At 36.6% G+C, this 27,319-nt stretch overlaps 1 protein-coding gene across 5 annotated transcripts in view; it reads right to left on the bottom strand.

Annotated features, from left to right (window-relative positions):
* Positions 1–245: 245 nt before the first annotated feature.
* PIPK10 (phosphatidylinositol phosphate kinase 10) overlaps positions 246–27,319 on the bottom strand; it is a 76,080-nt gene continuing 49,006 nt past the window's right edge. For 2 of the 5 annotated variants that reach the window (XM_088892459.1, XM_010253265.3), the window contains exons 4-8: positions 14,945–15,055; positions 11,452–11,639; positions 10,131–10,222; positions 8,835–8,946; positions 256–767 (exon numbers count right to left, since the gene is read on the bottom strand). In XM_088892459.1, coding sequence (XP_088748585.1) covers positions 449–767; positions 8,835–8,946; positions 10,131–10,222; positions 11,452–11,639; positions 14,945–15,055 — 822 coding nt within the window. In that variant the 3' untranslated portion in view covers positions 256–448. Of the gene's footprint in view, positions 768–8,834; positions 8,947–10,130; positions 10,223–11,451; positions 11,640–14,944; positions 15,056–27,319 lie in introns of all 5 variants that reach the window. The other 3 variants (XM_088892462.1, XM_088892461.1, XM_088892460.1) reach the window with 3 other exon arrangements.

Below are 27,319 nucleotides of genomic sequence, written 5' to 3'. Positions count from 1 at the left end.
TGAACCTAACAAAACTCTTTTTCTTCATTATATAAATATACGGTCCAACAAAGAAGATTAATGAAAAATTAAAACATGTATTCAGTTCTTACATTAAGACCAACTAGAGGAAAAAGATTTGGTCCCTTCTCTCTTGATTAATCTTTCTAATCTTCCAAGTTCCAACTTGATTTCTCCAAAAATCCTAACTAAACTTGCTTTAAAGTATGTTAGAAGTTAGAATATGGTTTACAATAAAGAGGGAGAAAAGAGAGAAACAAAGCTGGTTCTAAAGGGGTGTAATGATTTAGTTGTCCCCACCCCAAAGAGTCTATATATATTTCAATCTATCTATGTATTATATTGTTCTATAATTACAAATCAATCCCTAAATGGGAATAAAATAGAAAATACAATAGCTATAATTATTTATACAAATGATATAATACATCTTAGCGCCCACCATATATTATAGTGGGTCATCTCTTGTCTCTTTCGTTTGTACAGCTTGGAAGTCTGAATCATCTATTGGAAACACTTTACAGAGAAAATCCTGGAAACGTGTTGAGTAAACTCCAGGATTTACAGCTGAAATTGATCGTGAGTCGTACTGTATTGATTTATAAGCATGCTCAATACGCTTCAACACATTGTATCCCTGAAAAGTATTGATAATTCCAAAGTATAGAAAAACATTGTAACATTCCCTTGTGTTTACTTTTGGATGTGTCTCATTTCGTTGAAGCCGGACAGCACGGGCAGGCATTTCTACACCGAGGTTATTAGGTCTACAATAAAACATTTAAGTTAACTTGCATAACTATGAAAAAATGGACAGGATAATAGGTAAGGATTCTAAAAGAGATACATTTAAAAGGTTATAATTTGTAGTAAGAAACACCTAAGGACTTACGGTTTGACAAAAGATATGGTGCTTGAAATAATGCAATGGCTAAAAAGGATTTTTGTAGCCAAGGTTTATTTGAGTTCAGTTGAGTATATACACCATTATAGTTGTATACATAATAAATCTAATAAATTGTATTGAGCATTGATAAAATAGAATGCAAATATTATATGGTAATCTTTATTTATAACTATAGGAAATAAGATGCAATTTTATTCTATGCTACTTGCCTTTTCATTTATTTAATGCCCTTAAGTAATTGGGTGTTGTGCATTAATGTGGATGCAATTTTGCCAAGTTAGACTGAATTTGTATTTCATCAAAAGTAGCATTTTCTAATATATCTATATCTATATCTGTATCTATATCTATATCTATATTTATAGTATTATTAAAAGTGGAAATGAGGTCTAGAATTTGGACTTTTTCTTGACTAAGATACCCTTATTTTTTAATTTGGTTGCTCTTTATTGTGAAGGTAAAAATGTAATTTTTTTGGGTACTATTTTTAAGTTCATTCTATTCCTTCCCATTAAGTCCTATATTTATGGTATTAACTTCCATTTCCTTTCTAATTGTGGCGGCAAACAACCAAGAGGAAGAGAAAAAAAAACACAAAACTTTTCTTAAACCAATTGTAAATGAGTTTCTTTGAATTTTGATCTAGAAAACAACATGAAAAGAGGAAGAACACCTAATTGATTTGTCCTCAAGTCTAATACATGCACTTTGATACCAAATTTGCTTAGTAGAAAGTGAAGAAAAGAGGAGGTAAATAGAAGAGAGAAGAGAGGAAAGGAAAGGAAGAGGGAAAACACGATTGGGAATCAAAAAGTCCCTACTGGTGGTGCCAACAACCATGATGGCAATTAGAGGAAAGATATAGTATTTGACTAGTGACACTAAGAAACCAGACATTAAGGATGCTTCTCATGGTAAATGGGTCCAAGAAAATTACATTGTGATGACTTGGCCATGTAACCTCTCATTAATCGAAATTACCTTTAGCTAAAGATAACTAAGGAGATTTGGGATAATGCGAAAGAAATATACTCTTAACCTCTTGATGTTGCTAGAGCATATGAGTTAAGGAGTGAAGTAACTAATCTTAAGTAGGGCAAAAGTTTGTGTTGGTTTACTTTTCTACTATGAACTCTTTATGGCATGAGATTGACCACTTGGAGACAACTGAGTGAGAAAGTTAGAATGATGCAGCAACTTATAAAAAGTTGGTTGAGAAAAATAAAATTGTTCGAAAAACTATTTTCTGTACTAGAAGTGCCACAAGGGCATAAAAGTCTTTTTGCCTTATTCACTCTATATATATTAATAAAACATGGTACCACTAGAACTGATTTCACCTCTCAACCTTTTCTCTTCTCTTCTCCCTTCCCTCTCTCTCTCTCTCTCTCTCTCTCTCTCCTATTATTCTTCCATATTTCTACTATTTTTTTTGCTAATGTGATATTAAAGCGAAACTACTGGGCTTGAGAGTAGATCGAACAAATTTTTTCTCCTTCATCTTGTTATCTTCTCTAGACTAAGATCAAAAGGATAAACCTACGACTGATACACGTTTTTTGTTTTTTTTTTCTACCTTCTTTTGGGTCATATACAAGAAAAAACTATGAATTAAGACAATTGGATGCTATGAGAAAGTATTGTGATTTTCAAATCACTTTTTTTGTGGATCGTGTAACCCTTATACCAGAGAATGGAATTTCTGTAGGTCACAAATAACTTGTTTTGACCATTTTTTTTGTGGATCGTATAACCCTTATACCAGAGATTGAATTTCTATAGGTCACAAATAACTTGTTTTGACCATTTTTGGTGTGGCTTCACTATTTGTGGTCTGTCCTGGTGGTTGGTGTGATTAAATAATTTGGAAGTATGGTGGGTTGTAATTACTGAGTTTATTTTTCCCTTTAATGGACTAAATTACCTTGAATGATCTAGGGGAATTAAGCTCTACATTACTGTTAGGGGAAAATAGGGTATGTCAATGGTAAAGTGAAGGAATCAAAAGCTAGAAGTGCTAAACATGATAGGTGGGATCAAGAGAATAGTATGGGGGTGATGCCATGGCTTTTGGTTTCTTTGCTACCATAAGTGAGAAAGACATTTATGTGGGTTAAAACAACTTGTGAAATATGAGAACAAGCAAAATCTACCTATTCAGAGCAGAGGGACTATGCAAAGATATACCAATTGCAAGATAAATCATCTACTTGTAAGTAGGGAGAGAGGAGTCTCTCAATGTATTACTTAGATCTGACATCAATCTAGAAAGAGTTGGACCACTATCAAAGTGTGAATTGGAACTGTGATGAAGATGCAAAATTTTATAAGTCCCTTGTCTCCTAGTAGTGGGTATTTATTGTTCTCTTGGGATTGAATCCTTTATATAAGTCTATTAGAGTATAAATCTTGGGAAGTAAGGACTTACCTTCAATCTAGGAGGTCTATGCCTTAGTCCAATCTGAGGAGAATAAAAGAAGTGTGATGAATTGTTCAAAGGGGGAAACAATTACCCTGGTAGTCAAGGGAGGTACAGGTGGAAATGGAGGGGGTTCTTTTAAGAAGGGTGACTTCTAAAAGAGAGTGAATGACAAAGACAAACTTTGCTTTATGTGATCTCACAGAGTTCTTTACTTCATGTGGATCCCTAAACTAAAGCTCCTGTGTTAAGATACTTCAACAAAATGGTGTTTCTAAGAGGAAAAATCGTTATATTCTTGAGGTTGCTTGTGAATTATTATTACATATGCTTGTTCTGAAACATTTTTGGACGGATATTGTTATGTATGTTGCATATATTATCAATAGTATGCCATCTCGATTGCTAGAGTAAAAGGACCCACATCAACTTTTATTTCCCAAAGCCCCTTTGTTCTCTTTTCCAATGCATATCTTTGGACGTCGTTGTTTTGTCCATGACTTGTCTCCTACTCATGGTAAGTTTGACCCTTGTGCTAATCCCTTGTGTTTTTCTAGGTTACCCTTTGCCTCAAAAGGGGTACTGGTGCTATGATCCTGCTTCCCAAAAGTTTATGTCATCATGGATGTATCATTTTCTAAGAGTGAACCTTTTTTCCCTATTTATCCTTAATGGGAATGTAGGGTTGAGGAGAAACACACTTAGGTTTAACTACCCTCTCTTCCTGATCCTCCTCCATTCCATGTTTTTCTTCATCACCACAAGGGCCAGCAAAGTTCAAGAGCCATGGAACCTAAAACTATGTTGCCAACACCATCAGACTCTCTAAAGTTAAATCCTCCTCAGCTTGGTACACTTGTTCCTATTGATATGCCTCATCCTCTTGATATTGATCATTCTGCTATTGATGTTCTTGTTATTTCTATTGTCAAGAGAAAGAGTGTTAAATCTTATGCTGCTAATCGTTCTATATCTTACTTTGTGTATTATGATTATATTTACCTTTATATCGTGCTTATCTTTCCTCCATTGACAACATTTATGTTCCTAAGATCGTGGCTAAAGTTTTATTTATAACTTAATGGACATATGTAATGAAGGAAGAAATTAAAGGAAGAAATTAATGTCTTGCACAAGAATGACACTTGAAAATTAGTAGACCTTCTTGAAGGAAAATAATTAGTGGGATGTAAGTGGGTGTTCATAGTGAAACATAGGGTTGATGGTATGATAGAAAGGTAGAAAGTCGTACTTATGGCAAAAGGGTTTACACAAGTGTATGGAGTGAATTATGTAGAGACCTTTGCCCTAGTAGCCAAGATAAACTCTATCAGAATCTTTCTTTATTGGTTGCTAATCTTGATTAGGAACTTCACCAATTAGACATAAAAAATGCATTCTTGAATGGTGATTTAAAGGAGGTGTATATGATTTAGCCTTCGGGTTTTGTGCCAAAGGTAATGAGCAGAAGGTGTGCAAGTTAAAAAAATCATTATATGGGTTGAAGTAGTTACCTCGGGCCTGGATTTGTAAGTTTAACTTGGCTGTACAATAAAGGGTAAATTTCTTAAATTATTCTTATGGTTTAGCTAATTAACTAAGTATACCCTTACTATTTGAAAATTAACTAACACTAACCCTATTATTTCTGACAATTGACTAATAGTTGAGATGAGGTTTGGATTATGATGATGAGCTAGTCATGGTTTATTATATAAAGCAAATGTCCACTTAGGGTTGAGAGCTATACTAATGCGTATTGGGTTGGTTCAGTGGGTGATAGAAGATCCATTATTGGATAGTGTAAATCTGTTGGTGGTAATTTGGTGACTTGGAAAAATATAAAAGCAAGGGTTGGTGGCAAGAAGTAGTGCAAAAGTAGAATATCAAGTGATAGCATACACCATGTGTGAGTTTGGCTTCAACATTTGCTATGGGAACTTGGATATAATACATCCACTCCCATGAAATTATATTGTGATAATTAGGCAATTGTGCACAATGTCTTTGATCAAGTTTCCGCAAAAGAACTAGTTTTCCACAAAAGAACAAAACATATAGAAATCGTTTGTCATTTGTTTGGAAAAAATTGTTGGCTACAAGCTTTGTGTGGTCAGATGATCAATGGGTAGATTGGTTCACCAAGTGCTTGATAGGGTTGTAGGTGACTTTTAAGTTGGGGGAGTGTTAGGAAAGGTTGTATGAATAAGGGTAATTTGGTCTATTTACATTATTTTATGTTATTTATGATTTTACAAGTTTGTACAAATTTAAGTTACTAGGGGTGTTCATGGTTCAATTCGGTTTTAGGCTATTTGGCCAACCGAGCCAATTTGGTCGAGTTAGGGAATTGGTCACCTGAAACCAACCGACCAATGATGAAAATTAGCCAACTTAGGTTATATCAGTTTGGGTTGGTTGATTCAAAAAATTTAACTTTAAAAATTAAATTTAAATTTAAAGAATTGTAATGGTATTATTAAAAAGTAAATTAAAAAATACAATATAAAATATTTTAAACTAGGAAATATAAGAATATTTTCACTCTCCCATATTAAAAAAAATATAATTTGAAATATAAAATATTAATATGCACCTATGGCCGGGTCAATTCGGTTTTGATCAGTTGTATAAATGATCAAACCAAAACCGACCTGACCTCTCAGATTAGCATAAATAATAAACCAAAACCAACCTAATTCATGTACCACATACAAGCCAAACCTAATGCATGTACATAATAAGGACATTAATATTTTCTGAAACTTGGCCATGTAGAGAACCATTCCATGTTCTTGTGTGGAATAAATTACGACACCCCAACTGTCCCCCATTCAAAATTTCCAAAGCCCTCATTTCAGGTGTCGGTTCACCTTACACTCTGAAAAAATGACAAGACTTTTTGCCACAATGTTGGAGATTAGGTAAATTACTATTTTCATTTTGTAAAATAAGAAAATAGAGAACAAATTTAACAATATTAAAATTTTAGATATATTTCAAAACTTTGCGTATAAGGCCCAAAGAATTTTAATACCTAAAACATGAACCGAGTAACTTGACTTTCCAAAAGCATGAGCCAACTCGGGATTTGCTACCTACAAGTTGGTCCCACATACCTACTCATAGAGCACCACCACCGTGTATTGAGAACATCTCCCCGTGAATGACAGGGGAGATATTCCCAATGTAAAGCTGTAATGTCTCATGGGTGGAGATGCGGGAATAGCTCGTTGGTAGCAGATTCATGCCCCCATATTAATAGTAAAGCCTTATCCCAACTAAACGGGGTTGGCTATGCCAAATTCAGTTTTGTTATTCCACTCTTTGACGAGTCATGTCCACGGTTAAATTGTGAGTCCTTAAATTTGGGGTGCAAGTCTGGCGGGTTGGGCTAGGTTTATGGTCAATTCGAGCCCAGCACTAAAATTTGGATTTAAGACTTGAGGCCGAGGTTAGGCCTGATCTTCCCAACCCGACCCCAGCCTGTACTATAATTTGGTACATTCGGGTTGGGCCTGGTTCCAGATTGATATAGTTGGACTAGGCTTGGGATACCTAAGGGCTAGGCCCAGGTCCGGCCCAAAAAATAAAGAAAAAAACCAATTTCTTGGGCCTGAACCCAGCCCGAGGACCAAAAATCCAAGCTCATTCCATGCAAAATTTCAGCCTGGGCCTGCCCAAGTTGCACCCTTTGAGAAAGCGCTTATTTCAAATGGGGGAATTTAGGTATTTTGAAAATTATGTGGTGGGCCGAGACGGGCCAGAAGTGCAATAAACACTTGTAAAAAAGCCTTAAAAACAAGCCAAAAATTTTGCCTTTATAAGCACTTATTCGTCTTTTTATCCAAACGCACACATGTGCTTACTGGTGTAGTCCTGGCCTAAATTAAAAATAAGCACTCCCAAATGGGTAGTTTACTTTCTTTCATTTCATTTTCACCTACTTTGACCCCTCGCTCCCCCCACCCAATACACACGCACATTCATTTCCATACTATGACAATCAAATAACTATATAGAATATTGTAATTCTTTTTTGATATTCTAATAAGCCTCTATGTTTTATTGGGCTAACAAGGTTCAGTTTACATTATATGTTGGATTAGATAGTGAAGTAAAATGCCATTGCTACAGGTTAGTCCTGAGGTTAATACCTAAAATGCATAAATTCTTCAGAACTCTAACAATGACGATGCAGCTCAGGTGAAGATTTGTTCAACAGGAATAACAAAAAAACCTATAAATAATAACCGGTACAGTTTCAAGAAACCTAATATGTATAAGCAAAGTCCTCAGACAAGAAGCTTCTCCTTCAAACAATTTTTATTCAAAATAAAATATATGTTGAGTGGTGCCGGTAGCACTCTTTCTCTAAAATTATGTTGCTTCCTAATTCAGATTAGGAAGTTGGTGCATATCCTTTGATTACAATTCAAGTCTATTTTAGCTTCCTAATTCAAATAAAATAACCAGAAGAAAGGCTTTCAAGATGTGACATTCATGTTGGTTACATTCTTTTAGATAGACTGTTGTTTAGTTGCAGATAAAACCAAAATTGGTTTTTCAAAATGAAATAAAAAGAAAACCCAGTCTAGATGCCCCAAGACTTACCGTGTCGATGGTGGGTCCCAAACAAAATAGGTATCTGTAGTACGAGGCATTAACTAATTAGTGCTATAAAGCTCAGCACAGGTAGATGGATGCAAAAGCGGTCCATTCATAGGGTCTGTAGAGATAGCTGATAGGCTTTTAGTGTGTGTGGGGTTCCAACACCACATTTTATATTTGCTGTTTATCTTTTTTTTTTTTTTTAGTTAAAATAGTTGATCTGGTTGAGCCTTGTTTGTCTTCCTTTTATTTTTAAGTAAAGGTATTAAGGTAACTAGTCATTGTAATAGCTTACAATATAAATAAGACTTAGTGGGCGGCTAGAAACATAATTCAGCCGAACCCTTTCTTCTCTTCCCTCTTCTCTTCGTGACCCTTCTTTCTCTCTTCTTTTTTCTACTGAATTAAATCAGAAAACATCTATTTTCTGATTTAATCCTTTCAAGTAGGTCCAAATGATAGGTTTCAACACAGATTTCACTAGTTATAGCATAACATCCTAATTTCATTTGTGTACATTGTGTCCTTAGGCCTTTAAAGTGCTTTAGCAGTCGATGTTTTTGCTCATTTTGCTACAGAATTGGCCAAGAAAGATATCCAATTTCTATGCTCTTTGAAATATTGTGCCTTAACTATTGACCTACCAAGTTCTTGATACATCTGACTGATGTAAAACATCATTCCATGTGATGAATCTAAAATCCCCTTTTTTTTCTGGAGAAACAAAAAAGAAATGCAAAAAAATGAACCCATTCTGATATAGAAACCATCTAAAGTGAAGTTTATATTGATTAAATACTCTTGACTCTAATAGAGACACCATTGTACTCACAAGATTAAGAAAGCACCTCATACAAAAATACCCCTTTTTCGATGGAAAAACAAGAAATCTTGTACCTGTGAGTGTGAGGCTGTTGATAGTTGTTATCAGGAGTTGAGACTTGCTCCTCACATGTCCTTGAATATTCATTGAGTAATGAGTTCTTTTGGGTGGGACTTCCTTCTAAATCTACAGGAGATAGAAAATAAGAATAAAAATAGCAAGCAAAAATTTAACGCAAAGGTCCAATGCTATTATAGGTACAATGTAAAAGAGAAACGAATATAAATGATCCTGATAGGATCATGTAATATTTTCCTTCATGCATCTAAATATTCTATCCCTTTTTTTTGATGAATAACAATTCTATCCTAATTTTTATAAGAAATTAATATTTTTTATGTTAAGCTGAATATATTGAAGCAATATTAAAAGGTCATCTTTTTACAAAGGGTCCAGCCTGGGCATCCCAATCTGAGCATGTCCATAGGTTGAGCTTGGATTTTTCAGGCCTCAGACCTTGCCAGGTTGGGCTTGGGTTGAGAAATTATGTAGGGGGTGCAACTTGGGTGGGATAAGGTTGCAGTTTCGTCAAAATTTGAATGGGCCTGGCCAGAAAGCCCAAATCCAAAGCAGTGTAAAATGAATACTCGGGCAAACCTGACTTGCACCCCTAAACTTAGGTAGCCTATGGTCAGGCTGAGCCTGATTCAACCTGAGTGTGTCTCACCTTTTAAAACATGTAGGTACTATATGTAATGACATTGTTTATATTCACACTATATACTTGTATGCATACTATATAATTAATTCTCTGATAACTTATTCACGGCCCAAGCCCCAAGCCCAGTCCATGTGGGTAGCTAGGCCTTGGACTGGGAGTCTGACTCCTAGGATCTAATTTGGCCCTAACCCCAACGTGGTCCACCAAGTTGGATTCAAACTTAAGATGCTACCAAAAAATAGGAAAAATAGTTCTACAATCTTGTAGTGATTCCCAATCATCATTATCTAAGCCTTGTCCCATCTATAAAGGGGTTAGGTACACAAATGCTGTTTTGCCATTCAATTCCATTCAATGTCATATCCATCATTGTTAAATTATGGGCACTTAAAACATTTCTTATTGCTTCCACTTAAGTCCTTTTTGGGTTGCCCCTAGCTCTGCTAGCCCCTTCAGCTTGTAACATCACTTTTTCTAACAGGTGATGTATGGTCTTCTATGTCCATGACTAAACCATATTATAGTATAATTGCAAGATATGTTGAAACATTAGGTCTTTAATGGAGCATTGAAGTCATAAACATCTGTGAACATATTCACAAAGTCCTGCAGTGAATGGTGATCAATATTCTAGAGCATGACATATCACCTTGACATGGAGTTCCAACATGCAGTCCCAACAAGAAACTGTAACCCATGATGCCTGCTGCTTCCAGAAACTCACAATCATGTTTAATTTGCCTGGTAAAATCAAGAATAAACCAGTATCCCTTAGACAAAGAACATCTGCTTGTGGATGGGAGAATTGTAACAAACCATCCAAGGAGTTAATATTCAAGGTTGCAGGTTAATTAACTGGACCTTGGCCCTAAAACAGATAGAGAACCATCTCAAAGTTCATTACTCAAATTTACAACACTTCTTATAGAAATCAGACTTACCCCTTTATTTCAGTTTGGTATCATTGAACGGTTACTTGTTATCTATCCAAAAAGTTCAAGATTGTATGATTTGGACATGGATTTTGCTGATTTATAGAAATCAGACTAGTCTTTGAAGGGATTTTCTATATTAGGATTTATTTTGATAGGTCTTGGTCTAAGAAGTTTTCTTCTCAGATGATATGTAGAGTCAAATGTCTATTTGTAGAAAGTCCTTTAGAAGTTTTACTTAGTCTCAAAGTCTTACCATCTCTAGGAAGGAATTGCAGAGTGCATGAGTGTTTAGATTGGGGAAAAAAGTCTGCTGAAGTCCATAACAATGTTATATACATGATTTGGAAATTAAAAATATTGCTTTTTGGTTTCTTTTGTCCTTTGGCTGTAATGCCCAAAATAATTTTCTACTTTAGTGTGGCTCATTTGAGGGCCTTGTATTGAGTTTAGTGTGATTATACTTGACTAGAAAAAAAAAAAGATATAACTCATCTACTATCATTCTCTATTATATTCCTCTCTTAATCTTTATTTTCTCTTAGCCTATTACACATGAATGATTTGATCATCTTCAAACCTGCTCTATATCCTATGACATGTAGGATTGTGAGGAAGCACCACTCAACTGGTTCCATCTAGGAGATCTCTTTTGCCAAAATGTTACCCTCTCAGGTAATACAAACAAGGGGACCTCTGTAATATTTTTGTAACCATTTAGACAGTCATCCTGTTAGGATCCTTCTAACTTTTGTTTTCTAAGAAAATATCCTAGACGCAACCCAAATGCCTGGCACATGTTCAATGTGTATGACAAAGGGACAAAGTGCAGCTTGATCCACTTTTTACACTTAACTCTTCCTTAGAAGCTTAAAAAAAAAAATAATTCATCCTGTATTCAAAGAAACCAAAATATCCCAACAATAAAGATGAGCAAAAATTCTGAAAAACCACACACTCCCTTTCTCATCTTCTTTGTAATTTTCTTTTTCATGAATGAGTAACATGCTTAATGAAGCAAGTAATTTACATGCTTACGTTAAGACCTGGTGTCGAGTTGATGGATCAAGGTAGAAAACAAAATCAAGATCCTGATCCTTGAATGTGGTAGCCTCGTCAATCACCACTCTACTGCAGGATCGGCGTTGTGAGGAACCCTTCAAAGCGAAGCGCTTATGAATGCATAAATCTGAATGAAATATGTTCCTCATTACGGAAAAATATGCCTGCCCATGAGAAAAGGTTCAATCAATTTTCTAAAATGGGAGCCAAAAGATTATTGAACTAAAAGTTTGTAAGATGGTTTTGTAGATACCAATGGTCATCATGGTTCAAAACATCAATATGCTTGACACACAATTTGTGTATCGGGCATTTTCAAATGGACAAAGTACTTACACTAAGAATTAAGTTTTGAAAATTGGTTCAGGACATCCTTAGGAGGGGTATTAACCTTTAAAATAGGCCATGTATGCAAGCATTAAGTATTCAGTGTTCTGGGGGCTCCGTGATACGATATGGTGTATTGATACTTTGAACCTTGGGTATCATTGATCCATTTCTTGGATTTCTTTTCATTTCCCCTTGTTTCCTTACCATGATATTGATATTATTGAGCCAACCTCAGCTTATGTTGTGATATTTTCAGGCTGGGCATTTCATCCCAGCTTGACAATTAGGCTTCTGGACATGGGCCTTAGCTACGAAGTTATGTAAGTTAGGAGTCTCAAGCTAGCTTGGTCTCATTATCAATGTTTTAAAACACAGAAGCGTGTTTTGAGGCATTCTACCATCCCAAGGTGTGAGGTGTAAGCTTCCCGAAAATGGATTTGCTTTTTAATTAATATGGCCATTATCCAATGTTAGTTCAAGCTATTTGGGGCCTTGGGAAGGGTAGGCTGGATATGGTCCTAAGTTTTAACCAATGTTTTAAAACGCGTAGCCATGACACGAGGCATTCCACTACCTAGAGGCGTGAGGCATAGTTCAGAACGTAAGAGGCGTAAGCCTCCCGAACACAAGGAGGCTTAAGAGGAGGGAGGGGGATGAGGAAGAAAAATCTCTTTTTTCTTTATTTTTAATAAAAATCTTTTATATTAAGAAAAATGAAGATGCATAGCACTAGTTGAAGGAGGAGGGGGGGGGGTCTTGGGGCTGCATTGAAAAGGGGGGCTGGGGGGCCCCCGGCCCACTTTCTTTCCCCTTATCTTCCCTTTCCTTTTCTTTTCTTTATTCTTCTCTTTCTTTTTCTTCCCCTTCCCCTTCTTTTCCTTTCCTTTCCTTTTTTCTCTTTTCTTCTTTCTTTTTTCTTCTTTTTTTGTCTTTTTACATGAGGTGTGCATGAGGCACATGGGGTGTATGCCTCATGAAAAAAGTATATGAGGCGTATGCCTCAGAGGTGTCAGTGCCCTTGGCACACGCCTCATGGCATTTTAGGGGCACCTTGCCTAGAAGCGTGCCTCCAGGCATACACCTCCCACGCCTTTTGAACATTGGTTTTAACCTTTGGCATTGTTTTGCACAAAGTGGTTGTTCATAGGCTTAACCCACGTTCTCATGCTTGCTGACCCAAGCTTTTACCATTAGACTAAGTAACATTCATTTTTAATTAATAAAGAATTAAAAATAAGATAATATAAATAAAAATATACTAAAAATAGAAATTAGAAAATTTCATATTTTCTACTAATAATAATAATAATAATAATAATAATAATAATAAGTATCATCACATTAAGTATCATCATCTATAGTTATATAAGTATCATCAGCCATAAATATATCATTTGCAAAGTTGCAAATCAACATTTCAGAGTAAACAATTCACATAAATTGCACAGCATTAATGTAAACAAATGTTTCATATCATATTCAAAAGAATGTAATACATTAAAAGAAATCAAAGCTATGATGCCCCCACTTCCACTTGTAGCATTCTTTTTTAAACTACAATAAACAAATTCGGAGGGTTTTCACCCTTTATATTATGTTAATATATAATGGGGAGCATGATATAATGTTACTTCCACCTTTATTTATAACATTCTTATTATAAAAACCTAGCTTAAAAGGTACAAGCATATCAAACATATGCTATACCTACACTCTGCACCTCTAGGCATTTGTTTAGTGCCCTTATAGAATTTCCCTTTTATTAGAAGTGGTATTTGCCTATCACAACCTCAACCAGCCAACTTGGTGTAAAGCTATGATGGTATGATTTTTCACTTGCAAACAATAAGATGTAGCATAGCTTTGGGGATGATCAAAGCTCTTACATATAATGGAAAAAAGAGAGAATGAAACATACAAAGAATGATAGCTAGTTAAAGGAGTCATGCCCTTATTCAGAATCAAGTAATGGAATTGCACCAAAGTAAATACTAGGCCTTCAATGGAGTAACAACAAAAATCTTGGGCCTGAATATAGGGGCTACACTTGCCTATGAAAATCAATGCAAATCTTTGATTAAACTAACACTACAAGTAGTTGGACCCAATAAAAGAGAAGAAAAATAAACAGACAAGATGGTGTTTGTTCAAGAGAAAATACAGTAAGAGAGAGAGAATCAGAGCGAGAGGAAGAAGAAAGATGGGAGAAAGAGGGAGAAGGAGAAGAATCCAATCATATCTCTCCAGCCCCTTGATTACTTTTATTAAAAGCTGAAAACTAATAAAATTTAAATTACATAGATGCCCCCAATGGGGCAGCTAAACACAAACAAAAAGAGTAAAAGATGGCCTAATACCTAAAGGCCCATTATAAGAAAAGACAGTTAAAGACTAAACAATAGAAAGAGGCAAGTTAAGGCCCATTCAGCCCAATCTTTCTACAAAATGTGTGTGTGTGTTAAAATAAGTATTCATGAATCCCACTCCAAATGTTTGAACTTTTTCAAATTTGGCAATTTAACGTGTGTGTGTGAACAATATAAAATAAGTATTCATTAAATACCGAAAATAAAATAAGTATTCATGAAGCCACTACAAATCATTAAACTTTTTCAAAATTTGCAATTTAATGTTTCCATTTTGGCTCCTGCTCTCACTCTAGCTCCATGATTTGGTTGCTAAGGCCTGGGCTGTGGGAAGCATCCAAGAGGTGGCAGTGGCACACCAGTTAAAGGATTTATTGGTGATTTGTGAAGGCATGTCATGATCTAGGGTAGTAGGGTGGTATCAAATATTGTATCTAAAGACTGCAATGGTGAGGAATATCTTGGTGCAAGTAATGAAGCCATAAAAGAGTAAGGAGAAGGCCAAAGAAGAAATAGGCTTAAGTAATAAGAAACAATCTAAGAATTTACAATTTTATAAAAGACACGCTTCTTGATAGTGTGCAATGGCAAGCCAAGATTCATGTAGCCTATCCCACATAGTTGGAGGTAAGGCTCTGTTAAGTTGAGAGGTTGGTAGGTAGAACAATTACTGAATTGTTTGTACTCGTGGAAAGCTGTCATAGAGTAAAATCTCATTAAGAGGGTATGCTGCCTCAGTTGTTCATTTTCTATGCATTTAGAAGTTCTTCTACCTTAATACCTCCATCTGGTCTCACAACATGAAGCCCATAAATCTTGTTCAACAATGTTTTCCCATATCTCTGTACATGGTGAAAGTAAGTTGGAAGCATTTCCAGAAGTACCTGTGGAAAAGGAAATTAAAATAAGCACTTAAGACCCACAAAGAATTTGCTAACAAAAACACAATTGTGAAGGAAGTATGAGTAAGGATTGCCTGTTAAGCCATTTTATGAAAGGACTTAAAAGGAAATATTTACAAAAAGAAATAATGCTTGTAGTATTCATCTTTGGACTTCACTAAAACCTTAATCCCAAATATTTTGTACCTATGATTTCTGATTGCCTAGAGAATCTCGATTACATATATTTAGGAGATTTTTAGTTATCTTTCTCTATTTTTTAGATTTTGAGTGGCATTGTATATAGGTCTGTATCAAAGCATGGGAAATGTCAGCCGCTTTTTGTTCTGGTTAGTTCTTCAGTTTCCAGATGTTTATATATTTCTGTTCTCTACTTGGGAAATATCAAGAGGGACTGAAGCCTGATCACCTCCTCTCTTCTTCCCCTGTCTTTCCTTCTCTTTGTTAGTCATCTGATGAAGTGATGAACTGTCCATGGAACCAAGAGGGAGAATTCGATTCAGATCATGAGACACACTAGTGCTGGTTGATTCAGTTTTTCTGGTGAGAATTATGATATCCTGTGAGTGCAAATTCTATCTTGGAATAGGGTTTCTGATTCCTCTTCTGATTGTGCGGTTGTCTGAGATTGAGTACCAAACTCAAAACACTACTGATAACTTGATGTTGAAAGGAATGAGTGAAAATGGACTCCAAGTCTGCTGTTGTGATGTCACCAGAATTTTTGCTTATCCAAATGACCTTCATTAAGTTAAAAGTAATTAGGAAGTGGCAAAATCAGCTGTTGCATTTTTTACTGCCAAAGGAAAATTGAAGTACTTGACTGACCAATAGCTAGAATTTGGTACTTCTACGTATTTCGATTAGGTACGGGAAGATACCCTAATTATGACTTGGCTATGGAACTCAATTACATCAAAATTCAATAGTAATCAATCTTCTTAGACACTTCTAGATGGATAAGGGAGCAAGCAAAGATGTACTTGGAGAGTAACAATAGTACATGGATTTGTCAGCTATCTCAATCTTTCTTTCTCTATGATCATCATCATCTAAGCCTTGTCCCATCTATATGGAGTCAGCTACATGAATCCTGTTTCACCATTCCATTCTGTTCAGTGCCATATCCTTTCATTTCATTGTTAACTTATAAGCCTTTAAATCATTTCTTATTACTTCCGCCCAAGTCCTTTTTGGTCTGCCCCTAGCTCTTCTAGTCCCTTCAACTTGTAATAGATTACTTTTTTCTAACAGGTGCTGTAGATGGTCTTCTATGCACATGACCAAACCATCTCAATCTACTTCTCTCATTTTATCACCTATTGGAACTACTAGGTTCCTGCATATGACTTCATTTCTAATCCTGTCCTTCTGATAGAGCACAAGGACAAGCCACAACCCAGGAGGAATTTTCAGCTCAGGCCCATGCACTCGCTATGACTTCAGGGGTAGCTTGACAAGGCAGAAGCCCAGATCTGCCCATTAGATACATATATTATAGACAACCACATCACCAAATTTACTATACTTATGCAAGAGGTGCATGTAATGCATGAATATGAGAATATAACCAACACTCTGCTCCATACAACATAGTTGGCCTTACAAGTTGCACCTATTTTATATAGGAAGGTAAAACACTTGAAAACTATTTTTTTGAGATGATGGGGCTATGCAAAGAACTTAATATTTACCAGCCTATTACCTCTAACATTACTATGAAACAACAACTAAAGGAATGGTTTTTTTTTTTTTTATGTTGTAATTTATTTTCCAGGAATAGACTAAAGTTGAGCCAGTTAAAAAACAAATTCTCGGTGGTCCAGAGTTGTCTTACATAGAGGAATTTTTCTCTTAAACTTTTGAGGATGAGACCATCAGAGCCACATGCTACTTGTATGCATGGCCATTTTGGCTAAGTAGTTTACTAGAGTGATGAACTCCGCCAGTGTAAACTTGTCTTACACTGCTGGTCTCAAGCCTAGATAAAGGAGGGTTGTTTTAGGTTGACAAACAGCATTAAAATTTGGCCAAACTCGTATGGTCACGGATCATGAATTGTCTTTTTGTGCTCATGCTAGGTCATTCCCTGGAAGTGACACACTACCACTAAACATCAAGGTTCAAAATATCGATACAGGCCGATACGCCGGTAGAGTGTACCGGCCTGTATCGGTAATATTTTTTGTGTTTTTTTTTCCGAAACTGGTTCAGATGGGCCGGTTTAAGGCTGGTCTACCCTCTGAACCACTTGCCAACCCGAAACACCCCCTGTAGGGTCAGGAAGGATCCAATACGATACATATCGACCGATAGGTAACGAAATTTTGATCCTTGCTAAACAAAATGGAATGGAAAAACAGGATTTTTGTAGCCGACCCATATAGTTATTAGTGGTCATTGCAGTACTGAAATAATAGGAAGTTGTAATCATGATAGAACCATGAATAATAAGTTTTTCACTATGTCCTTGAGGGCCATATGTATTGCAGGGATATTTATGGGATCCATATATGCTCCATTGTAGATGTGGCAGACATATGGTTGAGTTATGTAGAATGTTCACTACAAAAGCCATTGCTTATGCTCATCAGGCATCTCTCTATGAAGACATAAGCATCTACTTCTATCCAATCTAACATTGCTATTGTGATTCTTATTAAGGAGTTTGGGTTAGCTTGCTTGCTTAATAAGGCATTGTCTAAAACAATATCCACATGCCTAGTTTAGTAAGTTTAGTGAAGTAGTGATTGATTTTGGCCTAAAATTATGTTAACCTGATTACTCTATTTTTTGCCTGACTTCCAAGATTTGACACATTGTTTTGGTGGTTTATGTTGACAATATTGTGATTATAGGTAGTGATGATTGAAGATGTTTCTATATCAACGTTTTCATGCTAAAGATCTGGGAAAACTATGGTTTTTCCTACATATTAAAGTGACATGTTGACTAATATGGGAAAACTATGCCGAGTTCATCCACAGATAATGTTGACTAATCTGTGGCTGCATTGAGTTCACAAGCCACCCAATCACTGTGTAGTTTTCTTGCACCCATCTCTCATAAGATGGATCATCCTCTGGAGGAGCTTTCTTGCTCCCAGAAATAAAACCCCATTTTCCTTTGCTACAAATATGGATTTTCACTGATTGTGACCAAGCCAAGTAGTTGGTCCCATCAAGCTTAACTGTAGTTACAGCCAGCATAGAATCAGTTGGGGTTCCCAAAATCTGTCCATATTCAGCAGCATTCTTGTTTTCAAGGCTTGAGAAATCCATCATGTAAAGGCTCCAATTAGGATTTTCAATAGGTTTCCCAAGGTACCGGGGTCTTGATGAGTTTAGTTTGGGCTGAATAGGCAACAACAACTAGCTCACAGAATCAGTTCAATCTTGATAACTGTGACAGTCCAGTTCGGTGGTAGTTCTTTCTTTACTGTTTCAGCCTTCAAAGGACACCCAGCAAACCTCCAATCACAAGGTATTTCAGGTTCCCAACAGTCGTTGTCCCAAAGAGAAGAAAAAAGGGGCCACAGTCCTTAAGAGACCTTTTGTCGAACACTCAGTGTGCAGTACTTAACAGCCTACTGTTAACTAGACGAAACCACTTCAAAGTGTTCAGTATAGGTCCAAGAAGAGGCTGAGATGAAGATGAGACTAGTACCACTTAGTTTTAGATCAGTTTCAGCAGCTTGGCAGTCCAATAATCAGCCGAATAGCACTTCCAAAACAACCCAGAAATTTCTGAGTAGAATCAGTCCAGCAATAGTGGGCCGAATGGAGGTGGGCTGTAAATGCTTTAACAGTCCTCCCAAACAACAAAAAATAACCCAGCAAAGGACTGAGAAAAGACTTACAGTAAGAGAGTCTCTGGTTTGAACTATAAACCAGGCCGAACACTTGTTCTCTTAGCTTCGAAATTCTTTTTCTCTGATTTCAAATCAGGCCAAACAACTTGCTCTCTGATTCTTCCTGGTCACCAAACCCTTCTCCAAGTGTATAGAAACTTGGGCACCCTCCAATGACCTCCAAGAACCAGGCGGATGACTGTAAACTTTCAACCCTAGAACCTCCTCATGTAGTTGGCTGAACTAGAACCACATGAGGGACACGCCAAGCAATGGCCTGCTCTGATACCAAGTTGAAAAACAGCCCACTTGATGTATGGAACTGTTTGAGATTAGATGCAAACCAGAAAAACAAACAAGAAAGGAAGAGAATAGAGAGCTGGCGGCAATGAGTGTTAGAGTGTAAGAGGTTCGAACATAACCCCTCTCTAACACTCTAAACATCTTATTAATAAGTTAATCTTTGACAAATTACAGAGAGGCCCTTGAGTGGGCAGGAAAATACAAAAACAGAACAATACAGAGTATGGGCCCAGAATAAGGCCCACAACAAAGAGAAACATAACATAACATGAAATGACAGTCTATGGGCCATTCGGCCCATCTTCTCTACAATTCTCTAAGACAAAAAATAAGCCTTTCATAGAGGAAATACATACTTGATTTGATTGAGACGAGGATGTTAGAATTTAAACATACACATACACACACACACACATTCTTGTCAGTGTGGTCATCCAGTTCATGGATTATCCCAGTGTCCTAACTTGGATGTTGTTTTCAGGATACTATGACATTTGAAAGTTTCTCTAGGTCTTGGACTAATTTATTTATTTTTCACAGTAAAAGAAAAAATTTATTAAAAAATAAGAGAAAACAGAAGAGATTACAATCTCATGGGGTGTCAAGCTAACACCCAAAAACAAGAACAAACTCAAAAAAAGAACTCATCAACAATACAATTTTGCAATTCAAGCACTTCCCAAATACTTTCTCCCAAAATCAACTCTATTAACTTGTGCAAAATCTGGAAGGATCAGCACCCAATCAACAACTGCTTTGCCAATGACCACTAGGGGTGTCAATGGACCGGTTTTGGATTGGACCCCGTCCAAACCAAAATCAATTTGGACAGATTGGAAGGACCAACAAGACATATTGAATTGGACTAACCAGACTTAATGGTCCTAGGTATTTATTGGATTGGATTGGAACTGGTCCATCCGTAATGAATTTATATTGGATTGGGTTGGATTGAGCCAATATCTGGTCCATTGATAGAAGATAAGAATATAGGTGTCAACTACCAGGTTTGGATTATAATTAATCTAAATTAAAACAAATTTGAACACACTGGACGGTCCAGACATTGAGTTGGACCAGTTCAGAATGGTCCACAATATTCACTGGATTGGATTGGACCTGGTCCATTTGTAATTGACTCACATTGGACTGGACCGAATTGAACCAAATCCAGTCCAATTGACACCCCTAATGACCACCACCAGCTTCTCAATTCTCCAACATTTATTCTCAAAAAACCTTATGTTTCTTTCTTACTACCTCTGAACTCTGGTCACAATGAGAAGATTCCTGCACGAGAACTTGGCAAAAAAACTCACTTAAACAGTGAAGAATAAAATTTCCAAATGAAACCAGCAATCTTGCAAGAGTAGAATAAGTGGTAGACTGTAGCTAGCCATACCAAAACCCCTTTCAAGTTGTAAAGAGACTGGGCCAAATGGGTCCTAGTATCTTCTCTTGTAATATTTTTTCTATTTTCCTGTTAGCTAATGGGCCTGTTATTTCTTTTTGTTTGATCTCTTTATGTTACTGCCTAGCTGGCCGCCCACTTAAGGGCATACTTGTAATTATTTTAACATTAATTTTTAGTAAAAAGGATTAAAGAAGAAAGGGAAGGTTTTATTCGAACCTTTCTTCTTCCTCCTCTTTTCTCCATCTTCTTCTCTTGTACTGCTGCTCTTACTTTTCTTCCTCCTTTTTCTCTCTAACTTTTCAAGTTTACACCTATTTTTGAGGACTGGTTTACATCTCAAGTGAATACTATCCAGTGCAGTAAGCCAAGCAAAAACTTCCACCCTTGGTGGAACAGGATTACCCCAAACACCTCCAGCTTGATTTGCATCCAGGTGATTTCAGATTGAATCTAAGTAAATAGATTTTACAGAACTTCCTTTTTTGTGTTCTTTCCACCAAATCTCATCTCTTAGTGACCTTGAAATCTTTGACAATTCAAGCTTGTCCAACAACGAAATACACTCTACTAGCTCTTTATCAAGGAGCAGCCTTCTAATCTAAACTTAGGACACCAAACAAACTGCTTACCTCTCAATTCATAGCATTGGCTAATCCTAACTTCATGATCAACCAATCTATAAAGTCTTGGGCGCATGTCACATAACTTTCCAACTCCACACCACACATCCTCCCAATATTTTATTCTAGCACCACCCCCCACTACAAACTTGGTCAAGTTCTTGAAATCTTGATTAAACGACATAATCCCTTTCCAAACGCTCACCCCATATGAAGTAGATACCTCCCTCAATTGCCACCCGAATCTCACCACTCCATACTTCCCCACCATCACTATCCTCCAAAGTGACTCCTTCCCTCTCAATCCCAAACCTCCACAACCATTTTCCAAGCAATGCCTTATTGAAAAGTTTGATCCTCCTAATCCCTAACCCCCTCCCTCCTTCAGCCTACAAACTTTATCTCAACTAAATGGAACTTATTGCTACCCCCAAACCTTCCCAATAGAAACTCTCTTTGAATCTTCTCCACCCTCTTGGCTACTTCAGTTGGGACCCTTAGGCCCTATTTGATAGCTCTTAATGCTTAACACTGAAGAAATACTGTGGCATTTAAGAGGTATTAAGAGCATTCAGTTCCATTTTTCTTTTAGTCTTAATTTAGCATTTAATGTGTATTGTAACAATGATTTGATATTTTCGTTTCCAAAAGATACCCTCAAGCAGTTTCTCCACCTTTTATGTATGATATAACAAGACCCCCCCCTTTCAACTAGTGTTATGCATCTTTATTCTTCTTAATATAAAAGATTTTTATCAAAAATAAAGAAAAAATGAGATCCCCCCTTCCTCTTCATGCTCCTCCTAATCCTCCTCCTCTTAAGGAGGCTACGCCTCCTTGTGTTCGGGAGGCTTACGCCTCTTGCATTCTGAACTAGGCCTCACACCTCTAGGTAGTGGAACACCTCGCGTCACGCCTCCACGTTTTAAAACATTTATCATTTGTCTATCCAAGTTTATAAATGGATATTGGGCAGGTTCACCTTTGGAATAGGTTCATGACCAGTCACTGTACACTTCTTGGAAGAAACCTTATTTTTGTGGAAGAGTAAAAAGTAGTGTTGAAGCCAGGTTGAGTGTTGAGTCAAATCAAATGTGAATTGATGTGGTTGAAGCATTTAGTTTAGGAGATAAGATTTCCAGTGTCTCCACTGATGCATCTTTGTTATGATAACCAAGCAGCCATACATATAGCATCTAATCCAATGTTTCATCAAAGGCTGAAATACATTGAGGTGGATAGTCACTTTGTTTGTTAGAAAGTTCAAAGTTGTTATGTGGATACTCCCTATGTCAAGTCAAAGGATCAACTTGCTTACCTATTTATCAAAGTGTGAGCAGGCGAAGGATGGATTTCATTATTACCAGGCTAGGGTGTTAAGAGTATAGGGTGGCTGGTCCATTGTTCATTTTTCTATTTTCTTGTTTAGTTCATAATTAAATAGTGGTGTTTGTGTTATCTAGTTTATAACTTAAGTGAGGTAACTTTATCAGTCTACTTTTATTACTTAAAAGGAGTCAACATTGTATTTTTCATTAGCCTTTTGAACTTGCATATATAAAGACCTTTTTTTTTGGAAAAAGTATTAAGATTGTATTAGTCAAAAGAATCCATGTACAATAATCGCACATTCATTTATCAAAAAAAAAAATGGATTGCACATTGTGGATTTGCTAAAAAATTTTTGTAAGTGATTTGTACATTGTTTACAAAAAAAGAATACCAGAATAAAAAAAAAAAGAGCTGTATGATCTTCCTTTGACTGACTTATGCCTGGCCACCGAAGACAAACATCCCTATATCCTTCTTCACAATCATGACCTCTTCCAAAGCCTTGTTTTCGAAGATGTGAGTGTTTTGCTTCCTCCAAATGGCTCACATAACAGCAGCAGGAAGCATCTTCCACAATAGCTTCACCCCTGCTCAGACCCCCAATCTACCTGTTAAATTATAGTGTTGGTCATTAGGGTCTGCTTGGTCATTGTTTCTTTCTCTTTGTTTTCTATTTGTTATTCCTTCATTCTATTAAGTCAGGGGCAGTAATGTAATTTCAGACTAATTATAATAAAAAGTGTGTTGGGCGGCAGTTGGAGATTCTTTGAACTCTTTTGCTTTTAGCCCTTCTTCTTCAACTTCTTCTCATCTTCTTCTTTCCTTCATCTAATCTAAGTGTGACCGAATAGTTTTGGGATTCATCCCATTTATTTAATCAGTATTTCAGGCCAGATAACATGGTATCAGAGACAGGTTGATCAACCTTGACTGGTAAGGACGCCCTAGCAAGGATCGACTTCAGTTTTCTCTCACCATACACTGAAGGAAGGAAAAGCGACCAAAAAAGGACTGATCGCCCACTAGGGAAGGAGGCTTACATGGCTCAAGTTGAAGTTTTTGTTGAGGTTTCAGTAGGTTACTAGTTTCCCTCTAATTGGTGATTCAAAGGGGGACTGATGGTGAACAGTACAGGTTAGTGGTTTTTTCTTTGATGTTTCCACTTTCTATTGAATGGTAAGTAGAAATAGTGTAGTAGTATGAAGTTTCTCATCTCCAATTCATGTGGTTGGGATTGGCTAGCTGTTAGAAGGTATTTTTTGTGTTTTTCATAGAATACAGCTTTCCTGTTAGTGCCCTTGGACTAGTACAGAATCTGTTTTTGTGGTTTTTTGCCTTGAAGTGAATTGGTCTTATTTTTTACTGCTTAAGTTCTACATCAGCACTGTTGTTGTGATTATGAAAGCCTCTAGTAGTGAAACTAAGTCTAGTCTAGTTTGGTGATACAGCCAAATTAAATGCCTGTTCAAATGACTTTGATAAAGCTCAATGGTACAAACTATGTACCTTGGGCAAAATAAGTTGAGATAAATCTAACTGCTAGGGGTAAATTAAAATGTATTAAGAAGAATAAACCAGATTTAGGAGTTACTGGGTATAATGACTAGGTACACGAAAATGCACCTATTATGATATGTCTCTAGAATAGTATGGAGTCAGTTGTCAATCTAGGGTTTGTCGAGGAAGAAGAAGAGAGTCTCATGAATGGGAGGTGTGTGTTCCTGTACACACCCACAAACATGATATTTATATTATGAGGGAAAAATACAAGAATGCCCTTACTTGGGCGCCCAGCGCCCAAATACAAAAGGATAAGAAAAAACCAAAAAAACCCTACCTAAGCATTCTCAACACTCCTCAAGTTGACATATATGTCAATCATGCCCAGCTTGTCTAGGTTCTTAACAAACTTTGGATGGTAAATACCTTTAGCGAGACAATCAACAATTTGGTATTCCAACCTTACAAAGGATAGGCAAATATCTCCACTAGCTATCCTCTCTCTAATAGTGTTTGTCCACTTCAATATGTTTTGTATGGCCACGCCGAATATGATTCTGAGCAATGTTTATGGCTGCATGATTGTCACAACAAAGTCTCATTAGAGTATTTGCTTGGATACCCATCTTAGTCAACAAAGTCTTCAACCAAAGTAATCCAAACACTCCAGGAGCCATTGTCCTATATTCTGTCTTAGCACTAGAATGGGCAACAACTAATTGTTTCTTGCTTATCCATGAAACTACATTACCTCCAACTAAGGCACAGTAACTAGATGTAGATCTATCATCAATAAACCCTGCTTGGTTTGCATCTATGTAAGCCTTAACCTTTAGATGTCCATGATTGGAGTACAGCATCCCTTTACTAGGGCACCCCTTTAGATAGGCCAGAATTCTGTAACTACTTGCATGTGAGATGTTTTGGGCTCATGCATATATTGGCTAACCACTCCAACTGCATAAGATATATCTAGTCTAGTCAAACAAAGATATAGAAGATGACTTACCAATCTTTAATAAACCCCTCTATCTAGAAGAACTTCTTCAGTAACACTCAACTTGTGTTTAGGGTCAATCGGAGTTTCTACAATCTTGCATCCAAATTTCCCAAGTTCATAGAGCAAGTCAAGAACATACTTTTTTTGAAAGATCACCGATATCCTTGAACTTAAATTCAAAAGCAAGGAATGATTTTGACTAAGAGATTCTTGTGATGTCATCACTAGTCACAACAATGTCAACATATACTGTCAACATTGTTACCCTACCATCAATTTACCTTATGAACAAGGTGTGATTTGTCTAAGATTGAGAGAATCCAATCATTAAAACATCATTTCTAAATCTATCAAACTAGGCTCTAGGGGACTGCTTGGGCCCATACAAAGACTTCTTCGAATGGCAAACTTTCCCTTTACCGATAGGAAATCTTACTCTAGTAGGTAAGTCCATATAAACTTTTTCCTGTAAATCCCCATTGATGAAGACATTTTTTACATCCATTTGATATAAAGACCAAAAGTAGTGGACAGCAAGAGGCATGATCGCATGAATAGAGTTCGTTTGAGCAACTAGAGCAAAGGTTTCCAAATAATCAATGTTATAGGTCTGAGTGTATTCTTTGGCCACAAGTTGAGCCTCATACCTCTCAATAAAACCATATAGCTTGTGTTTAATAGTGTACACCCGCTTATACCTAACAAGGATCTTACCCTTGGGACAAGAAACAATCTCCCACATTTGGTCTTTTATTAGGGCCTTCATCTCTTGGTTCATAGTTTCCTTCCAGTGAGGAGATTGCATTGCCTCTACGACACTGCGAGGGATGGAAACAGAAGAAATGATAGAAATATAGGCATAATAGGAGGGTAAGAGAGCATCGTTAGAAACATAGTTAGTAATGAGATACTTGGTGCATGTCCTCTTTCCCTTTCGAATAGCAATAAGGAGATCAATGTTAGAATCAATAGTAGAAGTAATAGGGGGCTCAAGGTTACTTGAGTTCAAGAGATTAGATTGTGATGAGCATTCAACTTTAGGAGCCACCCTAAAGAGAAGGAATACCATCGTTATAAGGATGAGAGGAAGGAGGTATAGAGACAGGAATAGGAAGGCAAAAGAGAGTTTGATCTTCACTAGCATTCTCCCCCTAAAGAGAAGGATGGGATGACTAAAAAGAGGACTACAAAAAGGTAAAATCCTTAGAAACATCTCTTTCTAGAATAAGGATCAAAACATCTATAGCCTTTTTGGACAAGAAAGTAATGAAGGAATATACATTTGATTGACTTAGGGTCAAATTGATGCCTGGAAGGATTCCTATCATGGACAAAAAAACACATCCAAGAACCTTGACGGGTAAATTAAAGATGGGTTCATCAGGGAGGTGAAGCTGATGAGGAGACTAAAGCTTAAGGGCCCTTAATGGAAGCCGGTTAATGAGATTCACAGCCATCTCGATAGCATCTCCCCAAAAACATGTGGGAACATGAGTCTGGAAAAATAACTCTTTAGCAACTTCAACCATATGTCTATTCTTCCTCTCAACAACTCCATTCTATTATGAAGTATGATTGCATGATCTTTGGTGAATAACTCCCTGATCTTTAAGAACCCGTGCAAATGATTATCAAAGTACTCCTTGGCATTGTCAAATCTTATTATCTTAACTCTTTTCTCAAATTGTATCTCCACCATATTCATGAAATTTTAAACAATCATAGAAACTTCATCCCGACTTTTCATTAAGTAGAGCCATATATACGGAGTGTAGTCATCAATGAAGATAATGGAGTATTTATACCCACCCATGCAAGGAATAACATATGGGCATCAAACATCAATATGTACCAAATGGAAGGCAACACTACTATTACTCACATAATATGTGGTTCTACATTGTTGGATAGATGACAAACTTCACATTGAAGATTCAAATTTGACACTGAGCTAAACAAATTAGCAAACAAAAGCTTCAAAAAATTAAAAGACATATGACAAAGACGACAATGCCATAATTGCAAAAGACTCAATTTCTCTTGGAACAAAACTCAATCTAGCTTGACAATCCATGTTCTAAAGTTTCGTAGAAAAGATAGACTCATCGATTTCATGCCTACTTCCAATCATCTTCCCCATGCTCAGGTTCAGAAAAACAGAATGGGTAGGAAAAAAGGTCATAGTCTCATAAAGCATTCATGGGATTTTGTAAAAGAACTAAGAGAT

Source organism: Nelumbo nucifera, chromosome 7 (genome assembly GCF_055504915.1).
Source record: "Nelumbo nucifera cultivar China Antique chromosome 7, China Antique-T2T, whole genome shotgun sequence".
NCBI lineage: Eukaryota > Viridiplantae > Streptophyta > Magnoliopsida > Proteales > Nelumbonaceae > Nelumbo > Nelumbo nucifera.
This window is presented reverse-complemented; position numbering and strand designations above follow the sequence as displayed.